The sequence below is a fragment of the Botryllus schlosseri genome, chromosome 7 (genome assembly GCF_051294905.1).
Source record: "Botryllus schlosseri isolate E-star chromosome 7, Bs_hap1, whole genome shotgun sequence".
Classification (NCBI taxonomy): domain Eukaryota; kingdom Metazoa; phylum Chordata; class Ascidiacea; order Stolidobranchia; family Styelidae; genus Botryllus; species Botryllus schlosseri.
The window spans coordinates 4,914,450-4,939,849 of record NC_137242.1 but is presented as its reverse complement, the minus strand read 5'-3'; the positions used below and the strand labels follow the sequence as shown (position 1 = coordinate 4,939,849).

General features: G+C 41.0%; 1 protein-coding gene across 1 annotated transcript; it reads right to left on the bottom strand.

Moving 5' to 3' along the window:
* Positions 1-678: 678 nt before the first annotated feature.
* LOC145442375 (polyamine-transporting ATPase 13A3-like) lies at positions 679-25,260 on the bottom strand. Its single transcript, XM_080320271.1, has 23 exons — positions 24,963-25,260; positions 20,570-20,679; positions 20,375-20,506; positions 19,078-19,178; positions 18,884-19,013; positions 17,719-17,853; positions 17,064-17,222; positions 16,758-16,878; positions 16,214-16,333; positions 14,868-15,024; positions 13,839-14,028; positions 12,993-13,169; positions 10,601-10,858; positions 9,763-9,849; positions 8,755-8,961; positions 7,520-7,679; positions 6,135-6,333; positions 5,292-5,446; positions 3,995-4,149; positions 3,065-3,324; positions 2,506-2,669; positions 1,419-1,537; positions 679-1,354 (listed from the first exon to the last, which is right to left on the bottom strand). Exons 1-23 carry the CDS (start codon positions 25,087-25,089, stop codon positions 797-799), a joined length of 3,981 nt encoding a protein of 1,326 aa, XP_080176397.1. The 5' UTR covers positions 25,090-25,260; the 3' UTR covers positions 679-796.
* Positions 25,261-25,400: the final 140 nt, after the last annotated feature.

Genomic DNA, 25,400 nt, shown 5'->3' with positions numbered 1-25,400 from the left:
CATGCAAAGTATTCGGTATTAGATAGGAATGATCGATAAGACCGTGAAGGTCATCTAGTCTGATCACACCAGCATCAAACAGGTACACTTGACTCTAACAGCCTGGCTGTAAAAAATGTTACGGTAGTTAAAAAAATATAACAGAAAAAAATTAAACGATGCTAGCAAATGATCTATGAAGCAATGTCTGGGCGAGGTAGGGCAACAGTGTTAGTGTAACAAGAGGTGATCAAGTAGGGCTTTTTTGAATCTATTATAAGGCAATTCACGGATATGTGGTGGTAATGCATTCCAGATGATAGGTCTCGAGTAGTCGATAGATCGCCAGCATCCGGAGACTTCGTGGGAATCGGTAACCAAACTTCATATCCATCGATTCTGAAAGCATTCACTTCCCAGCAATTTACATACGATTGGATGGATATCATTCAAGGATAGCTAAATATCCCTGATTTCATCTGAGAATTCAGCATCAGCGAAATGTACATTGGACACTGAAGTTTATTTCACCTCATACGTAGGCTGCTGCAATTAGATGATTTGGGATAAAGACAAGGACCTCTGTGGTTTTCACTCAAATCTAACGTCCCAGTCTGGTAACTGCCAAAATAATAACCCACTCACTCAAAGGTGACCTTGATACACTCACAGTTGCCTCGTTTGTAAGGTCAATTGCAATTGCTGGGAACTTTTGTATTAAATAAAAGCAACATCAACACAAACGACAGACATCTGTATAAACTAGGCCTATACGAGAATGGCACGATGAAATCAAGTATATATCAAAGTATATTCGTCATAATTCAGTAAGGATCTTCCCGTCAGATTTTTGAGTTTGCACAGGAATTTTGGAGAACACCTCGCGGCCATCGTAATGCGACGGAACAGCTACGTCCGAGACCGAGCTGTAAGTTCCATTAGCTAATCCATTCTTATGACCGCCGCTTAGGTATTCTTCGATGTTCTTGTATTGCTTCTTGTGAATTTTGTTCCCACGCGAGCAAGCCGCCTTGATTCTTTGCCACATGCCCGGGTTTTCGATGAAGATCCTCTCGATAAGAAGAGACAGTAAAAAGTGCACTACCACGATAGCGCATAAGACGAAAAGAAAATCGATATCCGGTATCCTCCACAGCTCCATGAATTCGTTGAATTCTAGCGGAGCTCCGAACATCATAAAAAGCGTGAAAGCGATCAGCACCACGAGACTGCCCAAGAACCATCGGTTTTTATAGATGGCGGTACGGAAAGGCTTTCCATGAGAGAACGCGACAGACACCGACATGTACATGAACGTCGAAACGTACAACAGCGTCGTGGTTTCGTAAGTCTTCGGCGTGTCCTCCTCGTACGACTGTATCACAAAAAAGAGACTTGCTGACGCTAAGCGATTCAACGGATTGTCCGAATCTACTTACAGTTACGTTGTCAGCCTTGGACAATGACGGACAGGAAACGGAATTCGAAGTCGTAGCGATGGGACCGCCAGTCGAATTGATTTCAAACGCTGTACCGTGATCTTCATTTATGATTTCTCCTGTATGAAAAGAGGTGGTTAAAGTTGTCATCGTAGATACACGAGCACAAGTGACACTGCATATTTCTACTCAATAACAAGTAGAAGTAGTAAATGAAGATTTGAAGATTGCTAAAGTAGTTACAAAATGTAGATTTGAACGAGAGGTCGCGTATTTTTAGCAGCCGATCGAAGGTGCCATCTTCACGGCTAACGCAAATCCCACGTTAAATCGGCGCAATTTCCAAAAATATAATCAGTAATCACTTACCACGATACAGAGGCTATTTTACCAATTATGAGAATTTCAAAGGTGAGGGAAGCATGTCCTAGCCTACTTTCTACCAGGGTTGTAACGACTCGAGTCGGGATTTTCTGATGACACGATCTGACTCGAGTCATTCTCTCAAAATACGCAAATAACTCGACTCGAGTCTCAGACTGCCAAGACCGACATTACATTGTTATTTCGAAGAATAGTAAAGTATTTTGGTACTGGTGCTTGAAACTGCGACCAGAAACTGTTAAAAGTGAAGAAAATTATTATATTTTAAATGCGAACCATTTGATATCACCAAACAGAGTTATAAAAACTGGTTTTAACAAGACTTCAACTCAAATTGAGCAGTCAACGCAATGACCTGGACTCAAACTCGAGTGATAATACCACGACTCGGACTCGACCCTACGCTCACTGACTTGGACTCGACTTGGTGGTGAATTAAAAATGACTTGACTTGACTCGAGTCAAAACTATAAAAGTGAAATTGACTTCTGGCTCGGAGCCTTGTGACTTGGTTATAACCCTGCATTCTACTTTATAAAATCCAAAGTCCTAACATGTTGAATCATTTCATGCAACGTTGGCAGTAACCCACCACTGCTTCTTCTACTTGTAGTCGAATATCTCTAACTATTAATAACAAATAAAATGGCCGATACATATATTCCGCATCACAGAATCGTTGATATTAATAATCCTCACCAACCTGTCGTTGTGTTGACGAGAATCGGGTCTCTGTACCAGCACTGCCGCTGTACTATGATGTAAGCGTACACCTGCAGCCCCATTTGAAGGAATATTTGAAGCAGCAGACTGACGAGCATCTCCAAACTGACGAGACTTGAAGAAGGCTTTTTACGATGAAGAGTTCTGAAGAAGCGTAATTATTAATAATTAGGGCTGGGCGAAATGATTCGTTTACTGGAATTGGAATCGAGTATGGAAATGATTCGCAATCGAGTAGTGACACTACATCTAAACATATAGCACAAAGCTACACATAAAACTGGAATCGATATTTCTAAGAAGTCATGATTAACCTGCAGCATTGTCACAAAGTGCAATGAAATGGGTAGACATTGGGATGACAATATCAAATTATCATCGTTAGTGTGATTTTAAACTGGCAATATTCTCTTGGTGAATGCAAGGACTGTTGCTCGAATACTCAACGCCTTATACCACAGCCGGAAACGAGTCATGCATGTATATAATTTTGCCCATCCCTTATAATAATGTCAGTGTCAAAGGGAATAAGCACATACTTGTAAGAGTGATTTCTTGACATAGTAATGGCGATGAAATCGATAACGATCAGGTCGATATAGAGGAACTGGTAGTCCGACAAGATGGTGTTGTTGCGGTAGAGCAGCAGAATAGTGGTGAACTGGATCATGGAGTAGAGCGCCATGAATTTGAACATTCCGAAAGACGTGACCAACGCGGCGCGGCCCTCGCGCATCAGAGTGACGACGGAACCGATGCCGTTTTCGATGTTTGCGGTGAACGGCGCTGCGACAGATGCCTGGGAAGAAGATTGTAATCTGAATAACTTCAATGCCTGCGTAAGGGTAGCAAAAAATTGGAGAAGATACAATAATGTGATGAAAATATATTAGAAAATCACTATTCTTGCTTAAAAGCATCTACTCCGAAGAAGTAGAAACAAGTCAGTGGAGTATTAACGCAGTGCGTTAAAATAAAAACATTGCCAATTATTACGAATAAAACCTAAAAAGCGGGCATTTGACTACACAAACACAACACAACATCCATTAATTGTTGGGTTATCATGTTCAAGCGTAAATTGAACAGAGCAAACGACATTTGTTTAGAATAATGAACGAGAGTCCTACCAACATCTGTCTCTGTAGAAATATTGGTTGGCCTATTCAATTATAATATGACTCCTTCAATTGCCATAAGTACTTCAGTCCCGTTGGGATTGATTTATGTGGAGCATAGGAGTGGTAAGTGATAAGCACTTAGGTAACAGCTTCTCATCACTGTCACGACTGAAATTTCCAGGCTACCACTGGGCCATGCGGACCTTATTTACAATACAATTTCTGTGAATTTCCTTTTACGGCAACGCAACGACAATAAAATTCACTGAATTCGTCCTACTAAGGAAAATCACAAAAAAGGCAGCCGCTCTCTCTCACATTCCAAACAGCTCAGCCCACACAACCAACCTCCAGTTCCGATAGAGAAAGTCCAACGTGGGCGCGTTTAAGCGCACCGCAGTCGTTGGCGCCGTCACCGCACATCAGCGTATGATAGCCGACCCCTTCCAACTCTTCCATCAGCTGCGTCTTCTGACCGGGAGACATGCGCGCGAAAATAGCACCTGCGAAAGCAACCGGGGCGGTCGAGTTAGTCAGCATTGGCACTCTAATAGAAGTATAGCCTTAAATTTGTACTAATTCTGAGTAGAAGCAGCGGGCAAGTAGAAGTAGAAGGCGAGAAGACTCAATATAGATGTGACTATTTCCAAGATGTGTTAAAAACTACTTCAACTGGAACAGGGGCGGCCAAACCGTGGCCCGCAAGAAGGATTTGAGTGGCCCGCGCGGTAATATTGCAATTAGTTATATTATCAAAATAAAAATCACCAAAACAAAATAACCAAAATTTTATTAGCTTGATCGCGAAACTTGGGATTTTTCTGACCAAGATATCAGTTCCCACGCATTGGCATGCACACTGGACAGGGGCCAGACACATTTTTCGTAGGTCGTCATATATGACCAAAAAGAACAATATTTCGCATATTAGCCGAAATCTAAGATTTTACAAGTCAAAGCGCCGAATAATCCTGTCCTTGCCAAATGAGTCCAGCGGTATGCCGACACGACCCGAAATATATGCAAGTAACATTATTATTGACCATGCGGCTAGTTACTGGATACACACTGGGTCTTCATGTCATATTTGTTATTGATTTTGATTCATACTATTATCATGTCATAATTGTTATTGATTTTGATCTGTATAATCATAAGTAGGGCTGGGCAAAATCGAGTAACTGAGAGATTCGATTTGTCATCGTTTTTGTAGACCTCAGTTTCATAGGTTTGACAGTGGAGTTTGAAAAAAATAATTTTGGCAGTGAATCCCCAAACTCCACTGTCAAACCTATGGAACTGTTGAGGTCTACAAAAACGATGCAAAACGAATTTGACAAATTCCAACCTGTAGAAGCGAAGTTATTTGAGATTTTCATTAAAAATTCTGGGATTACCCAGTACTGTCAATGCTATTTTTGCAAATTCAAAACTTGGAACTGCAACAACTTAATTTAATTGGCTATGTTGAGGCTTCTACTGCTTCGAATTCAGCCAAATTCGGTGTGCAGCGTTTTTTTTTTTCAGGCATCCTAACAATTTAATCAGTGAATCCCCAGAATATGGAAGAAAAAAGTTATTTTTGAACAATGCTACAGAGCACCTCTGAAAATCAACTCCTAAAAAGTGACATACATCCACTCACCCTGCACCGCCATGGCTTTGACGAATTGCGGAAAATACTCTCTGACAACCGCGAACTCGGTGCCGCTAACCGCAATTTGGCAATCGCCGGGCGCCAGCGCGTCACCCATGGCGATGACCGTTTCAGATAGTTCGTCAGAGGACGACAGCGACTTTCTGCAAACACAAAATAGGATTCGCGATCCGGGGGAAATTGAGCCGGGTGAGCGGATTTACTATCTGTAATCCAAATCCAGAATCCGAACAACCACAATAAAGTTAGTTGTTTTAACGGGACTATGCCTTGCAGAATCCACGTATAACGCAATATCAAAAATCCAACGCAAACTTTCTCATTATATTTAGTTTCCAATTTTTGCTTTCATAAATTGGGGTTATTTTTGATATTTGGAGGCTCGCCGGTCCACTAAAAAAGGTTCAGAATCACTAGAATACAACATCTTGACTTTAAGATCTTCTTGGCGGTACAGAAATTTAATATACAATCGAATAATATATACATATTGAAATAAATCTGAACGTTTTCGGCTGACACTCGTCAGGAGTGACGGTCAGCAACTAGTAGAGAAATAGGAAGGAACATTGTATATCAACAACCGTATCAGCAAATATATGACGTCACCGACACTAAATTTCGAATAATCGGGGCAAATAGATCGCTTACGCTCAATGTATTAGTTTTAGATGCTACACAAAACTCCTGTTGGCACAGACTTGACTTTTTTGCATCAAGTACAAAAATTCTTCATCTCCAACACGACATAGTGAGCTACCTAATTTACAGCACCATACCGCCAGCTCTTGTTAATGCTTGGAAGGCTATTAGCACGGCGGAAAATCTCACTTTTTCGGGCTCCTCTCCTCCTCGACCCGGCGCCAGCGCAACACCGGGTACGTCCCCGAAAGGTCAGAGGTCACGCCTAGCAGCACTTTCCCGGGCTTCAAGATTCTGCATTCGCGACCCACGCATATCGCGGTCTCCAGATTGTCGCCGGTGACCATCACTGTGCGTATCGTCGCGTTGTCCAGTTCTCGGATGACCCCTGAATATATAATTCGACCTCAGTGCTACGATCTGGCGCAATCAATTATAGTATCGCCCCTAAACGAGTGCGCATAAAAATGACCCAATCACTTTCACTTTCCGATCTTTGCGATAAAAATCATGCAAAGCGATCTCAGCCTTTAACATTGACAAGCCAGATGAGTGAGAAATGTGTCCGTGCCTCAGAGGTGGTCAAGGTGTTGCTACTCCAGTAGAATTACACTCAATAACAAGTAGAAGTAAAAAATGAAGAACTGTAAGTATTCGAGTAAGAAGCTTCATGCAGTAGATTTGGTCGACATTACATGTTTTTGTGGCATATACACCGACTCAAAGATATAGATATACATACACACTATGGGTGTTCAAAAATGACTTTTTCTCTCAAATTATACTGGCTACTTGATAAAATAGTGCGGTAACCTAACATTAGCCTACACACCAAGTTTGGTTCAATTCCAGCCAGTGGAAGCGGACTTATTGCCGTCAAAAAATTTGGATTTGAATAAAATAGTATTTACGGTGGGCACACTTATAATAAATAATAATTAAAGAGTTGGTCACCGTAAATACTATTTTATTGATAATCCAAATTTTTCGACGGCAATAACTCCGCTTCCACTGGTTGGAATTGAACCAAATTTGGTGAGCACCGTTTCTGTAGACAACCCAACACTTTCATGGGATGAACAAAAAATTTTCAAATTTTTTTTGATTTATTTTTAGATAATAAATAGAAACTTTCTTCTCCTTAGCAATGCGGCTACTGGCTGGAATTGAACCGAATTTGCTCTGTAGGCCTAAATTAGGTAATTTAACAATTTTATCAAGTAGCCATTACAATTTGAGAAAAAAAGTCATTTTTGAACACCCCCAATACACACGACCTGTACGTACGTGCACGATGAGTGTATGGCGTGCAATTGGCAGGTGCAGATATATATGCAAAACTAGCTATTTTATCATTTTTGTTACTGACCACTTTTATAATTTATTGCTGACGGCCTCTGCCTTGCCTACATCCAAATCGTTAAGATATCAATAGATCATTAACGAAATGCATAGCTACGAAAACGGTTCGGACTCCAATCCGGCCAGTAAGAAAGACACGGTTCCCCGCATTACGGGGTTTGGACAGAATCCGACTGTTGACCCGTCGAAATTGACATCGCACCGGCACCCACCCGCAGATGTCGGCTTCAATTTGTTTTGGAGTATCAGAAATCCGAGAAAGGCGAGGTCTTTCTCGACTAGGTCGCGTTCGATCTTCTGCGCTTTCAACCATTTCAGTTCGACGTTCTTGAACGACAGGGCGATCACCCTGTAGCCTTCTTTCGTGTGAGCCTGGAAGAGGCGGGAACATGCCATGTTTAGAATTCGACTTTTTTGGATTATATGTAGTACTACTTGCGCTACTTACTCAGGTGGCTACGTTTTCTGACAACTTCCACTTTTACTTTACAAAAAACTACACTTTGCATTACTTTTATGAATGCGATTACAATACAGACAGGTCGAAATAGCCTACGGATCAGGTTAACTGAATAGGAATAGGACGCTGTTTATTTTTGTCCTTGATATATTTTGCGGCATATACACTGACTCGCGATATACATACCAGTGTTGGGATGACTCGAGTCACCTTTTTCGTATTACTTGACTTGACTCGGCGTGTCAGAAATGTGGATTGACTCGTGACTCGGAGCAAAATCTACGAGTTAATTTCAAGTCAAGAATCAATGACCACTCAATCTGTATTCAGACAGCTAGCAAATGCAATGATGTAATCATGCCTCATACTTTGAAAAGGCAACTTGACTTGAATTGTGACTTGACTTGACTCGAGTCACCTCCAAATTTCGAGTGACTTGACTTGACTCGAGTCACCTTCGAAAATCGATTGACTTGACTTGACTCGAGTCAAAATGTGCAATGACTCGAAATGACTCGTGACTCGAAGGTAGTGACTTGATCCCAACATACATACACACGATCGGTGCATATGCATACCATGAGAGCATGATTTGCATATGCCGCTGGACAAGGAAGGTGCAGACATAGCCTTGCAAGGCTTTCTGAGTGTTGCACCACCTCTCCATGTTATCCCGGTAATGCTGAGCGCCAAGCGGGGAAGTCATTGATACCAGCGTTACTAATCAGGTCTTTGGTCCGACCCGGCCGGGGATCGAACCCACGACCCACCGATCAAGAAGACGGGCGCTCCACCATTACTTCTACTTGAACAGTTTTCAGTTTTGGGCAAAAACTGTATCTAGGACTCTTTCTTTTTAACTTACTGTGAAATAAGCTTCTTTGAATGCCACTGGCATTATACCAGGCACCGCAATCGCCATAACAAAAATTTCTGCCTGAATTTTCACAATTAAAGGCTACCCATTACCCGCGGCCGCCCTCTCACCTTCAAAACATCCTTAAAATCGCACGGGACGGTATCCGGCAGACAAAGCCTGGCGATGGTTTCCGGCGCCCCTTTCACGTAAACGCTCATATCGCTGTGACCGGACTGGAGCGGTTTCGCGATAACGCTCGCGCGTTGCAATGACGACAGAAAAGGAAATTGTCGGATTATACCGACTTCGTAATCGGTCCCGGAATTCGCGGCGTCCTGAAGTAAGAGTTGGTCAATAACAAAGAATATATCAGGCAAAACCAGTTATTTTATTTTCAATTTGAACTTTTAAAGGTAGTAAGTCGTTTTGAGATAAGTTATCATCACTTCTACGAATGAAATCGTCATAAGAACCCCGCGAAATAGCTCTGGTGTCACAGTAACTGAATATATTTTCGAAGATTCCACCTCTTGGAAGCACCATCAGTCATGTCGCGCTAGCAGCAAACATGCATCTTGCAATCTCGAAAGTACCAAACTACGACGGACTGCTAAAAGTATGCGACCAAATCTACTTTGTGACACTGCTTTCTTGCATAATTTTCAGACACTTCAACTTTTACTTCAGCTTGATGCAGTTTTCACATATCTTGGAAATTTGAAGAGCTTCTTGGAGGCACAGAACCTCAATATACAATTGAATAGTATATTCATATTGAAATGAACCCGAATATTTTGGGCTGACACTCGTCAGGCTGACGATGACCCCTGACGAGTGCCAGCCGAAAATATTGGGGTTTATTTCGATATGAATATACTATTCAATAGTCTTGGAAATTGTGAATTCTATATGTATTTGAGTACAAATTTACGGACATTATTTCTACATCCTCTTGACAACTTCAGCCTGGTGACATGATTTGGCACGTTGCCATGTTCCAGATACAAATTGCACTTTATGCATTACAGGGCATTATGCCCCGTTTGAGTACAAATGTCATAAAGATAGGCCAACACTACAAGTGTTACAATAAAATTGTACATTAATAAAGGTGCAAGAAAAGATAATAGGCTCACCTCCAAACCGGGATTTGTCTCGTCATAGGAAGCAGCAGGTCGTACGTAAGTCGTTTGCAGTTGATCGTAATTGGTGGTTTCATCCACCTACGAAAACCGGAAAGCATGAATGCAAAATCTTTGTCTTCTTATCATGGGTTAGTCGTCGAGGTCTGCATGGAGGTGTGTGCCGAAAGAAAAAATTCAAATTCTATACTGAAATTTAAAAAAATGCTCCTGTCCAATGTGGCTTAATGGCCTAGTATTGAGCAGCTTATGTGACAGAATGCACAGTTGCACCGGCATGTTACCGAGGCTTTACTGTAAGCAATGTTTGGTGATGCGAACCTTATAACGATGCCTTCGGAACTATATTCATTGCATGATACTTGTTGAACTAGCAACAATTCCCACGAGTCTCCTATCACAAGGCACCAGCGTAGTGACAAGAATACTAATATCAAGTACACCCATGGCAGCACTCTGGTACAACCTGAATTGCTACCAGGGATTGCCTTGGCCTGGCAGTATGTATTTCTACATTCATACTAGCCAAATTGGCTTTATCTTGAACCTCAGCTTATCTCCAATAAATTGTACTACAACGGATGCAGTTTTCGAAAGCATTACACCCATATTTCATTAGATTCAAGGTTTGGGGCGGAGAGATTAAAATGTTTGATCAATTGTTATGCCGGAATCCCCAGCCTCGATGTAAGAGAGTCTGGAAATGATACCGTTAGGTTATTATTTTCGATCACAGAAAAGTACAGGGGTACTTCGCGATTTACACACAGAAGTCGTAATGTTTTCTATGTGGGAAGCCTGTGGACATAACGCACAAAATAAGCGTCCAAACCTTTGGCTCAACGAGTTCGAATCCAGTAGCCTCGAACATTTTCAGGTCCAAAGGATCCCCGGACGTTTCCCCGTCGATCACCGTCAACGAGTGGCAGGTCGCCATGCATCGAAGGAGGTCTGATTTTTTATCCTGCATTTTCAGCCGGTCCGGTTTCAAGGGCGAGTCGAATTTGGCCGAAGACACTGGGAGGACGTGGGACAGGTCCAGACCTTCTTCCGTAAGGGTGCCGGTCTTGTCGAAGGCGACAACGTCGACCTGAATTCGAGAAGGATAACAGTGACTATCAAATAACACGAATGATAACAGTATGCTGTGAGCTGTCAATCTACGTCAGTGGTTATCAACCTTTAACGACTTGGGAAACCCTTACGTTCATCTGCAAGCATTCGAAGGAATCCCAAATTTTTGCTTAGCCATGAAACAAAAATCCCCACGATGCACACTTCCACTCGAGCAGTTTCAAGAAAAGTAGCGTTTGGACAGAGTAACATCATTTTTGTGAATGAAATTAGCGGATGTAATCAGAAATTCGTTCATACGCCAACACAATTGGTTAATTGATTATAATAGCGTTTTAAAGGATGCGTTGTTGCATTTCCTGATTAATGTTCGCAAAGCATTATTGGAGTAACGATTATGCTCAGGAAGGCATACTCAATTAAAGACCGTCCAATTTCTCGCTACAACAAAAATGCCATCACGAAAATCACTCGAGAAGTATTGTGAACAAGAGAAGACAGCTTGAAGCCCTTACCTACAACTTAAATACAATCTTTGAGAAGCTTTGCCTAATTAAGTGATTGCTGATTTACAACTGTACATCTAATGGGTCATCAATTTGCTCAATTGGTGTCTTATGCGACATACAGAGCAATCATGTAAATTTCAAGGTGGACAATTGTCTAGCAAGCTTGCGCTAATACAATTGGCTGTGTTGATACACGTACAAAGAAACTGTAGATATGCCACACACCCAGAATCAGAGGCGGTCAGTAATGGAGTATTTATACTTTGTCAGAGTACTCGAGTATGTTTTGCCTGCTTGCAGTACTTATTTCAGTGGTTGCGTTTTTACACCAATTCCACTTCTACTTGAACAGCCCCTCAAGGCAAAATTACTTACTAGTGAGTAGTTCAGATAACTTTGCATCATTTTACGAGTGAATTTGTCATAAGAGAGAGAGAGAGAGAGAGAGAGAGAGAGATCAGATTTATTTTGGCCTGCACCATTGAGATGCTTTGACGATGGAGATGCGATACGACCTTTAAGTAAGGTCATCTAGTCTGCACCACCGTATTTTTCTCCTCCATGCTATCCGTAGATGCCGAGCGCCAAACGAGATAGCCGCTGATACCAGTTTTTTGTGTCTACGGTCTGACCCGGCCGGGGATTGAGCCCCTGTATCGTGTTAACTGACTATATCTTCAAATATTGCACTCATTTGCATCATTTTACGAGTGAAATTGTCATAAGAACCGCATAAAGACTATATCTTCAAATATCGTACCTGTTTGCATAATTTAACGAGTGGAATTGTCATAGGAACCGCATGAAATAGCCCTGTATCATGGTGACTGGTATAACCGAATAGATTGTTAGCGCCATTTTAATATTTGATCAATGGGGAGTCCCGTAAAACATTACTTAATTCCTTGAAGTGAAAACACGATAAGATATTTGTGATACCTAGTCATCGTGTGAAATAGAGATAAGAAATAAATGGTATGATGTCTCGTGCATAATCTCTCGTGGCTATAATATATATATGTATGCAATACAAAGTATACATTATTCATTTCGATTTCATGATTGAAAAGCTATTACGTCGGCGTACATTGATTCAATAAATTTACAAGTCGTGGAGACAGAAACCAAAGAGTTGCCCATGTGATCTTCGAATACGTGTACTAGACAGGCTTCGTGGTACGTCAGCCAACGAGCTAATCCACTGGCGTGGACGCAACAAATGCTACAAGTAACCTTCTGGAGTCAGATTGCACAACTATACCAACAACAAACAGTCGCTCTGCGTTAAAACTGGCTATATCTTCAAATATTGTACCTATTTGTAGCAACGCGTCATTAGTCATTTGTATTTTTGTATTGGTCGCGAAAGAAGATACTTCTTGCAATTTCAGAAGTTGCCAACGCAGATCACCTGAGAATCATTGGCCAAATGTACTTCTAAAATTACTTTTACTTTACGGAATAACTTCTACTTTAGTAGCAATGCTGACTACCTCTGACCATAATTATCACGGGTTACGCAAGGTAGGCTATTCCTGGCGCACCCAGGTTCGGCGCCTACACTCGTAACGGAGTAGATGTTTACAGTATTAGTTCTCTATCATCAACAACCACGTTGATTATCTCCGCTTTGAAACTCACTTGACCGCATATGTTTATTCTTTGCGGGCTGATGGTGCGGATGAACGCTTTCTTGAGACGATCTTGTGCATAGATAATTCCGATGGTCATCGCTAGAGGCAGCGCTGGCGGGACTGTGATGGTAATCACGTCGATCGATTTAAAAGCGATGTCCCGGGCTGTTTCACCATGCTGAACCTGGAAATAAAGGGTATGTCTAATAACAATTGATGATACGCTAATTATGTGCCATACCGAGTAAGGAGGTTAATACTGGAAAACATTGTGAACAAACGGTCTCGCTGTATCTCCCTCCATAGACTAATTCAAGCGAAATGCTGGTAATATAATTCTAATCTGATTTGGAGAGGGTGATAATTTTTTCCGACTGTGCACTGCGCTTTATGGATGGCGGATATCCTGAAATAGTTCCAGCGGACAGATGCTACAAATGCTAACTCCAGGTAGAAGGAAGTGAGAAAGGCCGGAATAGCAATTAATCAGAAGGCCTGCGGTACGACATTGTAGTAACTTGCTACGCCACTGAAGGTATAACAGTGAATGATGGCACACCTATTGAGAACAATCGGTGTTTCAAAACATCAAAATCAAGCCACATTGGCTGTATTGGACAGGAGAGACCAGATAAGTTCTGGACGCATAATAGGCTCCAATGAGTTATTTATTATTCAATGGCATGTAAAAGTGGGCGCAGTTGCCAATTTGTAAACTGGCTGATGAGCGTAGACGCACAATCAAGGATGGTCACGATTTCATCAATACATATTTCAATCTCAGCATTTAAAATAGGCCCGACACCAGCAGATATTGCCTACGCAGACACAAAATGAAATACTGCCAACTCACCAAAGTATAGGCGGAATAAGCGAACCCGACCAGCGAAATAAGACACATCACACCGACGAATCTGTACGCGTCGCGTAACAGCTCCAGGTTCACAGGCTTGGGAAATAAAATACTGTGAACGAGCTGACCTTTAGCGGTGCCATACCCCGTCCGGACGACCACCGCCCTGACAACTTCATCTTGATAAAATCTGCGTTCAAAGTAAAGATACATAAGAGATATCAAATCCGACGATGACTGTACGCTATCTATAAACAGTAAACACACACACTGTCAGCCTAATAAATGTAAGGTAACTTTCCAGAATAGACATCAGTCGTCGTTTATCTATAGGCCTATATCTTATAGCTGATAGACTGAGGTCGCAAAAGTAATCATCGTTAATACTCTAGTAGAAATAGAATTAACCTGGTAAATTCCTACACAAGTACAACAGGATGTACGGATTTTCAAGTAAACAAAAAAGCAGGCCTTAATATTCGAGACCTTGTTTGCCTACAAAACTCAAAACCACTTAAGAAATCAGTGCAAGTACTTGAGTACTCTGAAAGAGTAGATATACTTCTTCACTGACCACCTCTGCTTACAGGAGTCCTGACGCAGTCTTGCTAGTCCATTTCAAGTCCAGGCCTAGAAATTGCTGTAAAGCAGTCCAAATAAATGCTGTAAAGTTTTGGAAATGCGATTTATGCTACGTAGTATGTTTTCTGAATGTCTGTTGAATATATCAGAATTGTTGGTGGAGGTTCTATTTATGGATTTTATTGGTGTTGGCTCAAAAACCTTATATCAGTCGCCAGTCTGGTTCTACTTACAATAGCCTTACAACAGTAAACTACACGAAATGCCTAAAAGATTTTTCGTCAACGCACCACAAACTAATCAATGACTGTGAGATCATATTTCGCAATTAAACGGGCCACGAAATCTTAATACAGGAAGCATTACATATTTCCACGGTCCACGGTAATTGGGTTCAATAAACAGGCCGGCTCCACGATTTCAGGTCACATAAATAATTCTAATTACCTTGTTTGAACGACTTCGGTACCGCAGAATAACATATGGGCTTTTTGCTCGTCAACTTTAAAATTCTGTGCCAACTCGGATTCGCCGCTAGGCAGAGGAGTTTTTGTTACCGGGACGCTTTCTCCTGTTAGCATACTCTCATTCACAATACAGGACCCTGCAAGAGCGAAGGCATCAAAGTCACCCCGCTGTCTCATAGGTTATTTTCCATTCAAACAGAAGTATTGCCTCAAACGTAATGCCGTGCTGAACTAACGATCGAACAAATGGTTTATCAAATAATTAATTCCACCCGGGACAGTATAGGAAAGGACGTAGTTAATTTTTGTCCTTGATGTTTTTGCGGCATATACACCGACTCACGATATACATACACACGATCTGTGCATATGCATACCATGAGTGCATATGTCGCCGGACAAGGAAGGTACAGATACGGCTTTGCATCGCTTTCTAAGTCTTGCACCACCCCTCCATTCTATCCCAGTAATGCATGAGCGCCAAGCGGGATGGATACCAGTGTTACTAACCAGGTCTTTGGTCTGACCCAGCCGGGGATCGAACCCACGACTTACCGATCAAGAAGCCGGACGCTTCACCATTACGCTATCTTTGTCGGTATACTTCACGAAACAAATGGGCAATCGAATGCAATTTATTGCAACTCTAACAAAGCGAGTCATATACGACGACATGGCGTGGAGTCCGACTCGTCAGCAAAAACAAGTAGTCTTCTATGTTCCACGGTTCTTAACGATCGTTCGCTGAGCCAGTCTCAGGGGTTTGCTGGCGGTCAAGACACACAGCCGACTCGGACATTAGAAGCCACAATGTTTTCCAGTAATATTCATAAAAATCTTTTTGCGTGGTGTGAAAATAATGTTATAATGGTTTTGTTCTTTTAACGCTGTTGTTGAGGCACAGTTCATTTTGTGAACCAGCATTCTATAGTACTTCATAACACATTTGAATAAAATATTCATATTTATTCCCGATTCTTGTTTTTGTGACTAGGCCATAATGTAGGGTTCGGCGATGGCTTGAAGATTAGCTTAACGGTTCACCAGGTTAAAAACTACATTTCCAACACCCTAACCGGCTGCTACAGGGATCAGTGTTACAGTTTTTTCCAGGCTTTGGAATGGAACTGAAATGGCATTTAGGGTGACAGCAGGCGGTGCGATTTGAACCAAGGCCTACAGATGCGAAAGCAGTGTTCTAAACGTTGAGCTACGACATCTAAAGAGCAGTGTTATAACAGTTACACTGCTCCAGTAACATATCCTTAAATGAATAAATGTTGTAATGTCTGTATTGTTGGCGAAAAGGTAACCACAATAGTTTACCCGAAATCAAAGCCGCATCGAAAGACAGCTGCACGCCGGACGAAGGAATGACGACGACATCGCCGGGCACCAGATCTTTGATCCAAATATCCTCCATCACATAATCTTTGGCTGTCGGAACTAGATGGACAATGGCGGGTGTAAAATTGGACGACGCCATTTGAAATATTCCCAGATAGATATAAATCATCGACAAGACAAAAGTTTGGACTGAAACCTTAGTTCAGCTTTTCTGGGAATTGCTTTAACAATGCATTTGACCTACTCTCTCATTCATCAAATTGTTTGAATTGAATGGACAGATTGCTTGAGATTAACGAAATAAAATACCGGTCTCTTGAAATCCATAAATGTTGAATCAGGATTTGTAAATATTCAATTATCTTAATCAGCTACCGCACCTCAAATAATAAAACATCAACTTTTTACTGTTTTGAAATTGGGCAAATAATTCAACGCAAATTGGGCCAAAAGCAGTACAGTCGAGTTTATCAAGTTTCTATAACCATTCCAAAGTCAATCCCCATCAATAATTCCTTCTCACCTCCATTGCTGCTAGAGGGTGCATTGAAATCTTGTCGGGCTTTTATATCTCTTACAACAGAGATGCGGGCGGTGTTGTGTCTTTCCACCATGTCATGGAGAGCTACTCTTTCCTTGCGAATCTGCAAATAATTTGAGATGATTGTACCATGTACATTACACCTCACCAAGTCGCAATGCCAAGCATAATTGCTACACTATTGCCACATAAATCATCGCAATTTCGTGTAACAAGAAAAACGAAAATCAACACATCTACCGCAACTAAACTGCAATCAATATGCCGGAACGTAGATTAACAACTTACGGTTATGAGCGAGACAACAGCAGATATGAACGATATGACAAGAATCGCAGTGGCATAGGCATAATATTCATCAGCCATCCAAAACAAGCAGGCGGCCAATTGAAAAACGTAAAAAGGATTCAGCACTTCGGCGACCAGCAAGCTGAAGTAGGACGGAATCTGTAAATCAGGGAACAACCATAAAGGACAAATTCGACATGACAGCAAGCGAAAGTGACATAGCTCTGAATGCATCTCGATAGAAACAATGAATATTGTTTCATAACAGCAGATCGCGTGACTTATCTATCCTGATTCACGGGCCGTAATATTGCATCATCCTAACAGATAGTCACGAGGTTTGACATTTTTGTGCAGACGATTTCTTGCAGAGGTAATCAGTGTCGAATAACATACAATCAATACAATCAACAACAGAGTTTACTAAACAATCTACCTCGTTTGAATTCAGAATGAGTTCACGACAAGCACAAACATATCGAGGCTGCTTTCCCTGTCTATTTCTTTAATCAAATTGGGTACTAAAGCAAGTGTGGCCTACTTCGACTTGATAAAACTTTAGCATTCTGCAAGCATCATTTTCGTGAAGTAATATTATCGCCAATAAATCATACCCAGTAAATAAGGACGCAAATTGTATTGTCATCAATCATACCTTGACATGAATAACGTTCTCACCAAACAGATCGCACATCGCTTCCGCGTCAGCCTTCGAAATCGGACTGTCCGCCGACTTATGGACGTCGTCAAGAGTCATGTTACCGTCGTAACCTTCCACTTTGACAAAGTTCTGGAAATAATGCGGCATCAAAATTAGGGCTGATCGAAATTGAGTACAGGTATCAGTGATATTGACATCATAGGAGTATGGATAATATGGAAATATGTACCTTTAACGCGACCACACAGAAAATGACACGGTTTCTAACATCACCGTAAGACAGGGACGGGCGACATACGGCCCGCGACGTGATTTTGAGCGACCCGCAGAGAGTTTACGGTCGTACATGATAATGTGGCCCGCGGCTACAGTCTGCCGCAATTCTCCACCCTAATGAATTGATATCTTGGTGAATTTGGAAAAAAAATCAACCCCTCGTTCGTATATACTACATAAAATACATTATACCAGGGGCGCGCAACAAACGACGCGCGGCCACAGTCTGCTGCAATTCTCCACTACTTGCTCACCACGTCAAATTATCAGATAACTTCAGCAATCCATCGCTGTTATCCAGCGGTGGAAAACTTTGTATATTTTCTGTGTGACGTCATAATTAGCGATATATATTGTTGCTGAACATAGTTATTCGAATTCTCGCATTATTGCTGACGATATTCCCCTGACGAGTGTCAGCCGAAAAGCTTCGGGAATAAATATGAATATTTTATGCAAATTATCATAGTGATTGTAGTTTATTCATTCTTTTTTTACAGACACAAATAATAGTAATTTTTACTTATTTTATAGTTCCTTGTTTTCTTTGCGCGCGACATGCAGCCAGAGTTAAAAGAACCTGTTCACAACTTTGAAAGAACACAGATGTCTCATTGACATCAACAGCTCTTGAAATACATCACATCAGTAAATTCATTGAACACTGTTTTGGTCTCTATGCTTCAAACTTGAAATTTCCATTAACTACGATTAATCCTTGTATAGGTGGATAAATACGCGTTTAATGTATCGATTCAGGAATCCCGCCCGTCAGGTACTTCATTTCCCAATATCCAGCCCGCCGACATTAGATTTGAGTAATTCAATCGATGTTCCCATCCCTAATCAGAGTACGGTTAAACACAAAATCCAGTTTACGTACCTGCAACGCCTCGTCCCAAATGTACTTCGACAAATGGTGAACAAAGTACTTGACCAGTTCCCCATTATCAAACTCCGTGCTGCCACTCTCTTCATCAACAAACTTATCATTGCGAAAGGTTATATCTTGCCTGGCAACAACAACGAACACCAGTAGGTAGATTTAAAACAATGCGAGCAGAGTCACACACTCACTGTTCATTATACATTCCCCACATAGTCGGCGACTTCGAGAATAGGTATGGCGCCCATTTTTTCACAGATGCCTCCGTTACTTTGATTTCAGAAACATAGACCTGTCAAAGAGTAGAACAAACCGTAATCTTTTATCACAGGAACACTATGAGGGACACCAGGGATAGAGAGACGAACACAATTTTCAATGACAACACATCGCACCATACTACTTACTACTATTTGGATGTTCTGTGTTATTAAAGAAAGCTCCTTGGATCTGCGTTTGTGCCCAGGATTTCAAGAAAACTCAGGGTGGTCATTAGTCAATCGGCTAGTGCGTACAACAGGAAGCATATGTTGGATAATTCCGCTTGTGCGGAAAAATTATCGAGACGACAGATTTCGTGTCGTCGGAAGGGGCCGTTCACGCTTTTATTTGTGTGCCTTGTAGTCGAATTGTAACAAAATACACCAGCCAAGGTTGTGTCAACAAAAGGAGTTCGTGTACCATCTAAGAATAGTACCTTGAACGCTCTCTTATTCCGAATTTCATGCTGGTGACGTCATATTTTGTGATACGATAGTTGATATACAATGTTCCCTCCAATTCTCTACTAGTTGCTGACGATTACCCCTGGCGAGTGTCAGCCGAAAATATTCGGGTTTATTTCAATATGAATATACTATTCAAAATTGATTTTATGACCACGGGTCTCACTTTTTTCTGAAATGAAATTACGACTCTGACTCCCTGTAAGTAAATATTTACTTCGAGTGATGGTCATGAAATTTTACTACAACCCCAAATCCCTGCAGTTGAGAAATTTGGACTGCGAAGCCAGCCCTCCCAAATCCTAATTAGGAAGTTTGACTCTGAATCTGGGCTGAATTAAACTGAAAACTGAGCGGTACAAAAATATATATATAAAGTCACAACTCCCCAAACTTATGGAAAACACTTTGGAGTACTTTCAAAACATCCCCCGATTTAGCATCCGAACCTGAATGGTAGAAAACATACCGTGAAGTGCACCATGCAATGTGCTTGATCGCGGCCATGTCAGAAAAGATCACAAAAACCAGTACCGTACAGACGTTTCTGACTGATAACAATCGCTGTGATGAGCAATTGCATTAATTTGTGACTGAGCTAGGTACACTGTTCAGCAGCTGAGAATCTATAATTACCGAGAGCTAACACCTGCCGTAGTGTATATTACCCGAGTATTACCTGCAGTAATACAGTACTATACTCGCTAAATCACAGAGAAATTGATACTAGTTTTTTGAAGAAATATAAAGTTCGAACACTTACACGGCGGGTTCCGTCTAAATTTTCCAGGAATACACTGGTGCAGTTACTGAACGATGCTAAATAATGGGTGAATTTAAGTTTCCAGTCCGGACGCCAGTAGAACATCAGCCACATGAATCCGGCAGAAAAGATCTAAAAAAAGTCCATAGCCTATGATATCTCAAGGGGCGTATAAGTAGAGCTCGAATGACTCACATAAACAAGTATCATCAAAAAGTGTCGAAATGGACTTTTCTTGTACGGATAGCAGCGGTATTCGGGCTTTTCTGGATCTTTTCCGATTGTGCAAAACATTTTTTCAATTGCTGTGATGTAAGAAGCGAAAAACTTTAAAAGTTCAATTTTCCTTGTTACACATACACTATGACTATTTCATTTCATTCATTACCTGTGACCTCAGTGCTGACACTGACAGGCCTAGTGTACTGGTACTGAATGTTTAATTCTTTGTCATGATGTAAAGTCCTATTTGATCTCATTATTCTACAAATATAGTGTTTCGTCTTATCACAATTATTCACATCAAGCATGGTTAATTCCGAACCAGAGATATGATTGTCCGTAAAGTGTCGATATTCAATTGACCAATCTAGTGTTTTGATATTTTCCTAATTCTACTTTACAGTTTCACCTGACATGCTGTTTGCCAGTTGGAATAAATATATGGTTGCATAATGCATATGGATTATAACATATGGTAGGCTCCCTATGACCGTAGTTCAACTAATTATTTGGATTGCGGGCTCGACCAGACAAGACCTCTCAACGCAATACTACTGATAATCATACTTTCATATCAAATAATGCCTTTCTACTGATTAAAAGCTATGAAAAGCATCCAATTTGCCACACCATATACAATACACGAGGCTGTCACTTGCAAACGATATTCAATATTGGAGTCTATCCTTTAGTGCTGACATTTAACAAAGAAGAACTGCAAATGCTGTTAGCCCGAGTAGGGTGAAGATGCCACTTAGCCTATAGCAGCTTGATTACTTTTATACATACAAAAAAAATCAAACATTTATCGAACAAATATGACAGTGCGCACAAGCACTATCGCAAAGATTTAACAATTTGAAGTATTAATTCTACGAAGTAGGCGGCATTGTTGCGTCAGTAAACATTCCAATAAACAAACCAAGATATCTTAGTTAAATGACAGCAGCATATCGATAATTGTTTAGCTCTTATTAGACTGTTGCAGACTATGGAAAGAATCAGTGGTTTCATACCTGTAGTCTTGCAAGAAGTATGTGAATAATTATCGAACACATAGTTGCAAAGAGAGTTCGTAATAAATTCCTAAAGTCAGCATATGCTGCTCAATACAATAAATAGGTACGCAGCACAGAGTAGGCCTATTGAGGCTCCAACTTTTTATGTTCAATATAACCATGTGAACTATGTGCTGAGTCAGTGAGATTGCATGTATATCAGGAAAAGGCATAAATTAGCTACATTGCATAGTATTATTCAATACATATGATGAACAAAATGACATATCTACGTATAGATTAAAGGCAACGTCTGAATCTGAGATATCAGTGTTGATTCACACTATGGCACAATTAGAATAAAGGGCTGGAAGATAAAAATGGTTCGTTACGATAAGTTGTTGGTGGTACCATGATGTTAGGCTAGGGAATAATAGGATCCAGATACATTTGATTAACATCGCATGTGAAAATTCAATATCTGGTGGCCGGTGGGGATTAGTGATCAAAGAGCAGGAGTACATTTGAAGAGAATGAGCTCAATTTAATCATATTAGTCTTATCCTTACATATACTGATCTAATCTTACCTTCAAGTTGTAACACAACTGTGCAACTTTACACCGAGAATTGCTACAGAAAGATATTTGAATATACTGTTTACCTATAACATTTCGTAACATTTTTTACTGATTTGGATCCATAGACTATATTCGTGTCCTCGAAGCAGCAACAAAAATGGCAGTTCTTTGATGGCTAGACCTATATTCCACAGCATTGGTGTCGAATGGATGCACACAGAATACGTCGATACACGCAACACTTCGAGAATTGTTCCAATAGATCACCCTACTGAACAGTGCTTCTCACTCAGTCAATACGCATCACTAACTCAGCTTAATATTGGGGGTCATATGTATGCTATGCGTCACTGACACGCCTCAACACACCGCCTTCAACCTCACCTGAGAAATCAGCCAGCTAAAAACGAAGTTCAATGGGCTGAACAACACATTACCCTTACCCTTACGTAATATTTGTAAACTAGATATGTAGTTGTCTCATTAGGTTATTATGAGCAGAATATCACTAATCTAATTTTGGATTTTCTTGAAAATGCTACAGAAGAACTAAATAAGCACAAAATCGAACAAAGTGAAATGCAACAGGTATTGTCGAAAAATACCGAATAAAGTTGAGTGTGACATAGAACTGGTATTAGCCTACCGGTATATTTTTGCGAAATCGGTAATATTAATATAATTACGAAAAATAACTGTATAGCTACAACAGTGAACTCGGCTCATTGAACTCGTTCCTCTGTGAACTCAACCTTCGGTGAATTTGTTAATAAAAATTATTATAAACGTCATGAATTGTATCAGTTAATGGAGACAATGGTGAAATGGTGGTGGTGGACGTGTCGTATGAATGTTATTTTCAAGTTCTCGGAAACGAAAGTTTTGTTTTGCGCGCGCCGTGGTATATCACGTCGTGACATCGCACTAATAAGGAGATGTGTCATGCTGATGAAGAGTGCCGAATATTAAGGACTAGACCAGGGTACTCATGACTTTTATTTTGACTAAATCTACGGAATTTTATGTACTGTAACTTGAGACTGGATGCGAATCGAATAATATCTTGAAGTAGATTACAGCAGTTTGTTTGCAGTTTTATTGGAGGGAGAATGTGGTAGTTGTCTCCCGCCAGAGTGGAATTGGTGGCAAACGTCACGCGCAACTTTCCATTTAATTCCTTAATTATTCTATGAAAGAAACCCTTCTGTCACGTGCAACTTATTGCTGAAAACAACCACTAATTCCAGTCTGGGTCTCCCGCGTGTAAGAGGTCTTTCTGTCTAGTCCAGGGGTTCTCAACCTGGGGGGCGCGCCACCCTTGGGGGGGGCGTGAAACATCTGAAGGGGGGCACGAAGAAGCGGTCACCTGAAAAGATTTTTCGCGCTCCGCACTATTTACTTCCAATGCACGCGTGTTTCTCTCTATATAGACCCAATTTCATATATTTTTATTCTCTCATCAACATCCATAACCGTCCATACCATCAAACAATCTGTTGGGTTGCGCCTACAATGCACGCGTGTTTCTCTCTATATACACCCAATTTCATATTTTTTATTCTGTCATAAACATTTCTAACCGACCATACCACCAAACAATCTGTTGGGGTTGCTAGCATCCCAGTTTGATTTTGTGATATGACGATAAGGGGGGCGCGAAATTTTTCACTATAAAAAAGGGGGGCGTGTCTAAAAAAAGGTTGAGAACCACTGGTCTAGTCGGACTGCATGTGTTAGAGGTTTTTCTGTCTAGTCCTCGACGTTCTGCACTCTTCATCAACATTACACATTTCAAGTAACTTATAACAATCATACATGTCCACCGCCACCAATTCAACATTGTCTCCACATGATCTGCCCACTGAACTACCATGGCGGCGATTGACATGAGAAGAGAAAATATTATCAATACAATTCACGACATTAATAATTATTTTTATTAACAAATTCACAGAGGGTCGAATTCACCATGGGCCGAGTTCACCGGTTATCGCTATAATACCAATTTCAATCAAATTTGGAAGAGTTGAAAATTTCCTAGTTGTTTATCGCTGCCTTATATACATGATAGGTAACAGATTGAACAGATTGAAATGGAAACACCCAGACTGGAAACAGTGCTTGTTTTTGGCAATATATTGCAGGTTGCATAGAATAACTGAGTAGTTGAACAGAGAGCATGACATTGTCACCAATACTACTCTGGGGCCAGAGTGGAATCGGTGGCAACGGCACGCACAACGTCACGCGAGCATTTATATCTGATCACGCTGATTAATGAATTATGCTGACGTCACAAAGCGATACTAGAGTCCAAATCCATAATAAGGCGCTTGCGCTTTACAATGAACGCAAGTATTAGCGTGGCATTTGCGCAACAGCGAATATACGGCGTAACCCTAATCCGGCATATACCAGGTTTATTTTAGCACATTGTGTCGTTTAATAAGTAATTCAGTATTGAACCGGAGTGAAAAATATTTCCGTCACGCGGATGAAATTCTCCAATCACGCGAGAAATTCGTTTGTCACGCACAACATGTTGTCGAAAACAACCACCGATTCCAGTCTGGCTCTGGGGAAACACTGTTTTAAATGATCATTGAGAACACTTCTCATTGTGATGCGTGTATAGGACAAGCACCCAGAATGCAGTGTCATAACTCATCTTGCTCACAATTTCCAATAACAATGTTATAACAATCTGTGATTGCAACCCTTTAGCTTTCCTTTATTCATGTTGAAAGCGCGACGCCTATGCTTCTAAGTGCCTCTTGAGTATACTCACCATAGGAATTTTCTGGACTTGCAGAACGTGGAAAGATCGCAGTAGTTTCCATTGGAGATTCACCTCTTTCAAAAACGTCCCCTTGCAGATATCCATCGCGTTTTACACGCTCTTTTTTTGAATCCATGCCGTTATTTCAATCAAAAGTTTTCAATGCTACCGATAAGCCCAGCCGCGTTCAATTTTGTGGACCAGTTTCGTGGAGACGATTGGCATTATACAACTATCTTGGGTAAAGTCCGTGCTTCAAGCCGTTCAGACTAACATTCGGTAGGCCTATCAAAAGCACGCACTGCCGTAAAACGAAAACACCGGTTGAAAAAACGAAAGGCGGGAGCTTCCATAACATGATAAATCATATTCTATCTGCTATAAAGCTCCTAGACAACTACAGTACAGGTGAATTAAGTACGCGGAGGCTGATCGGCTGCGGGCCAC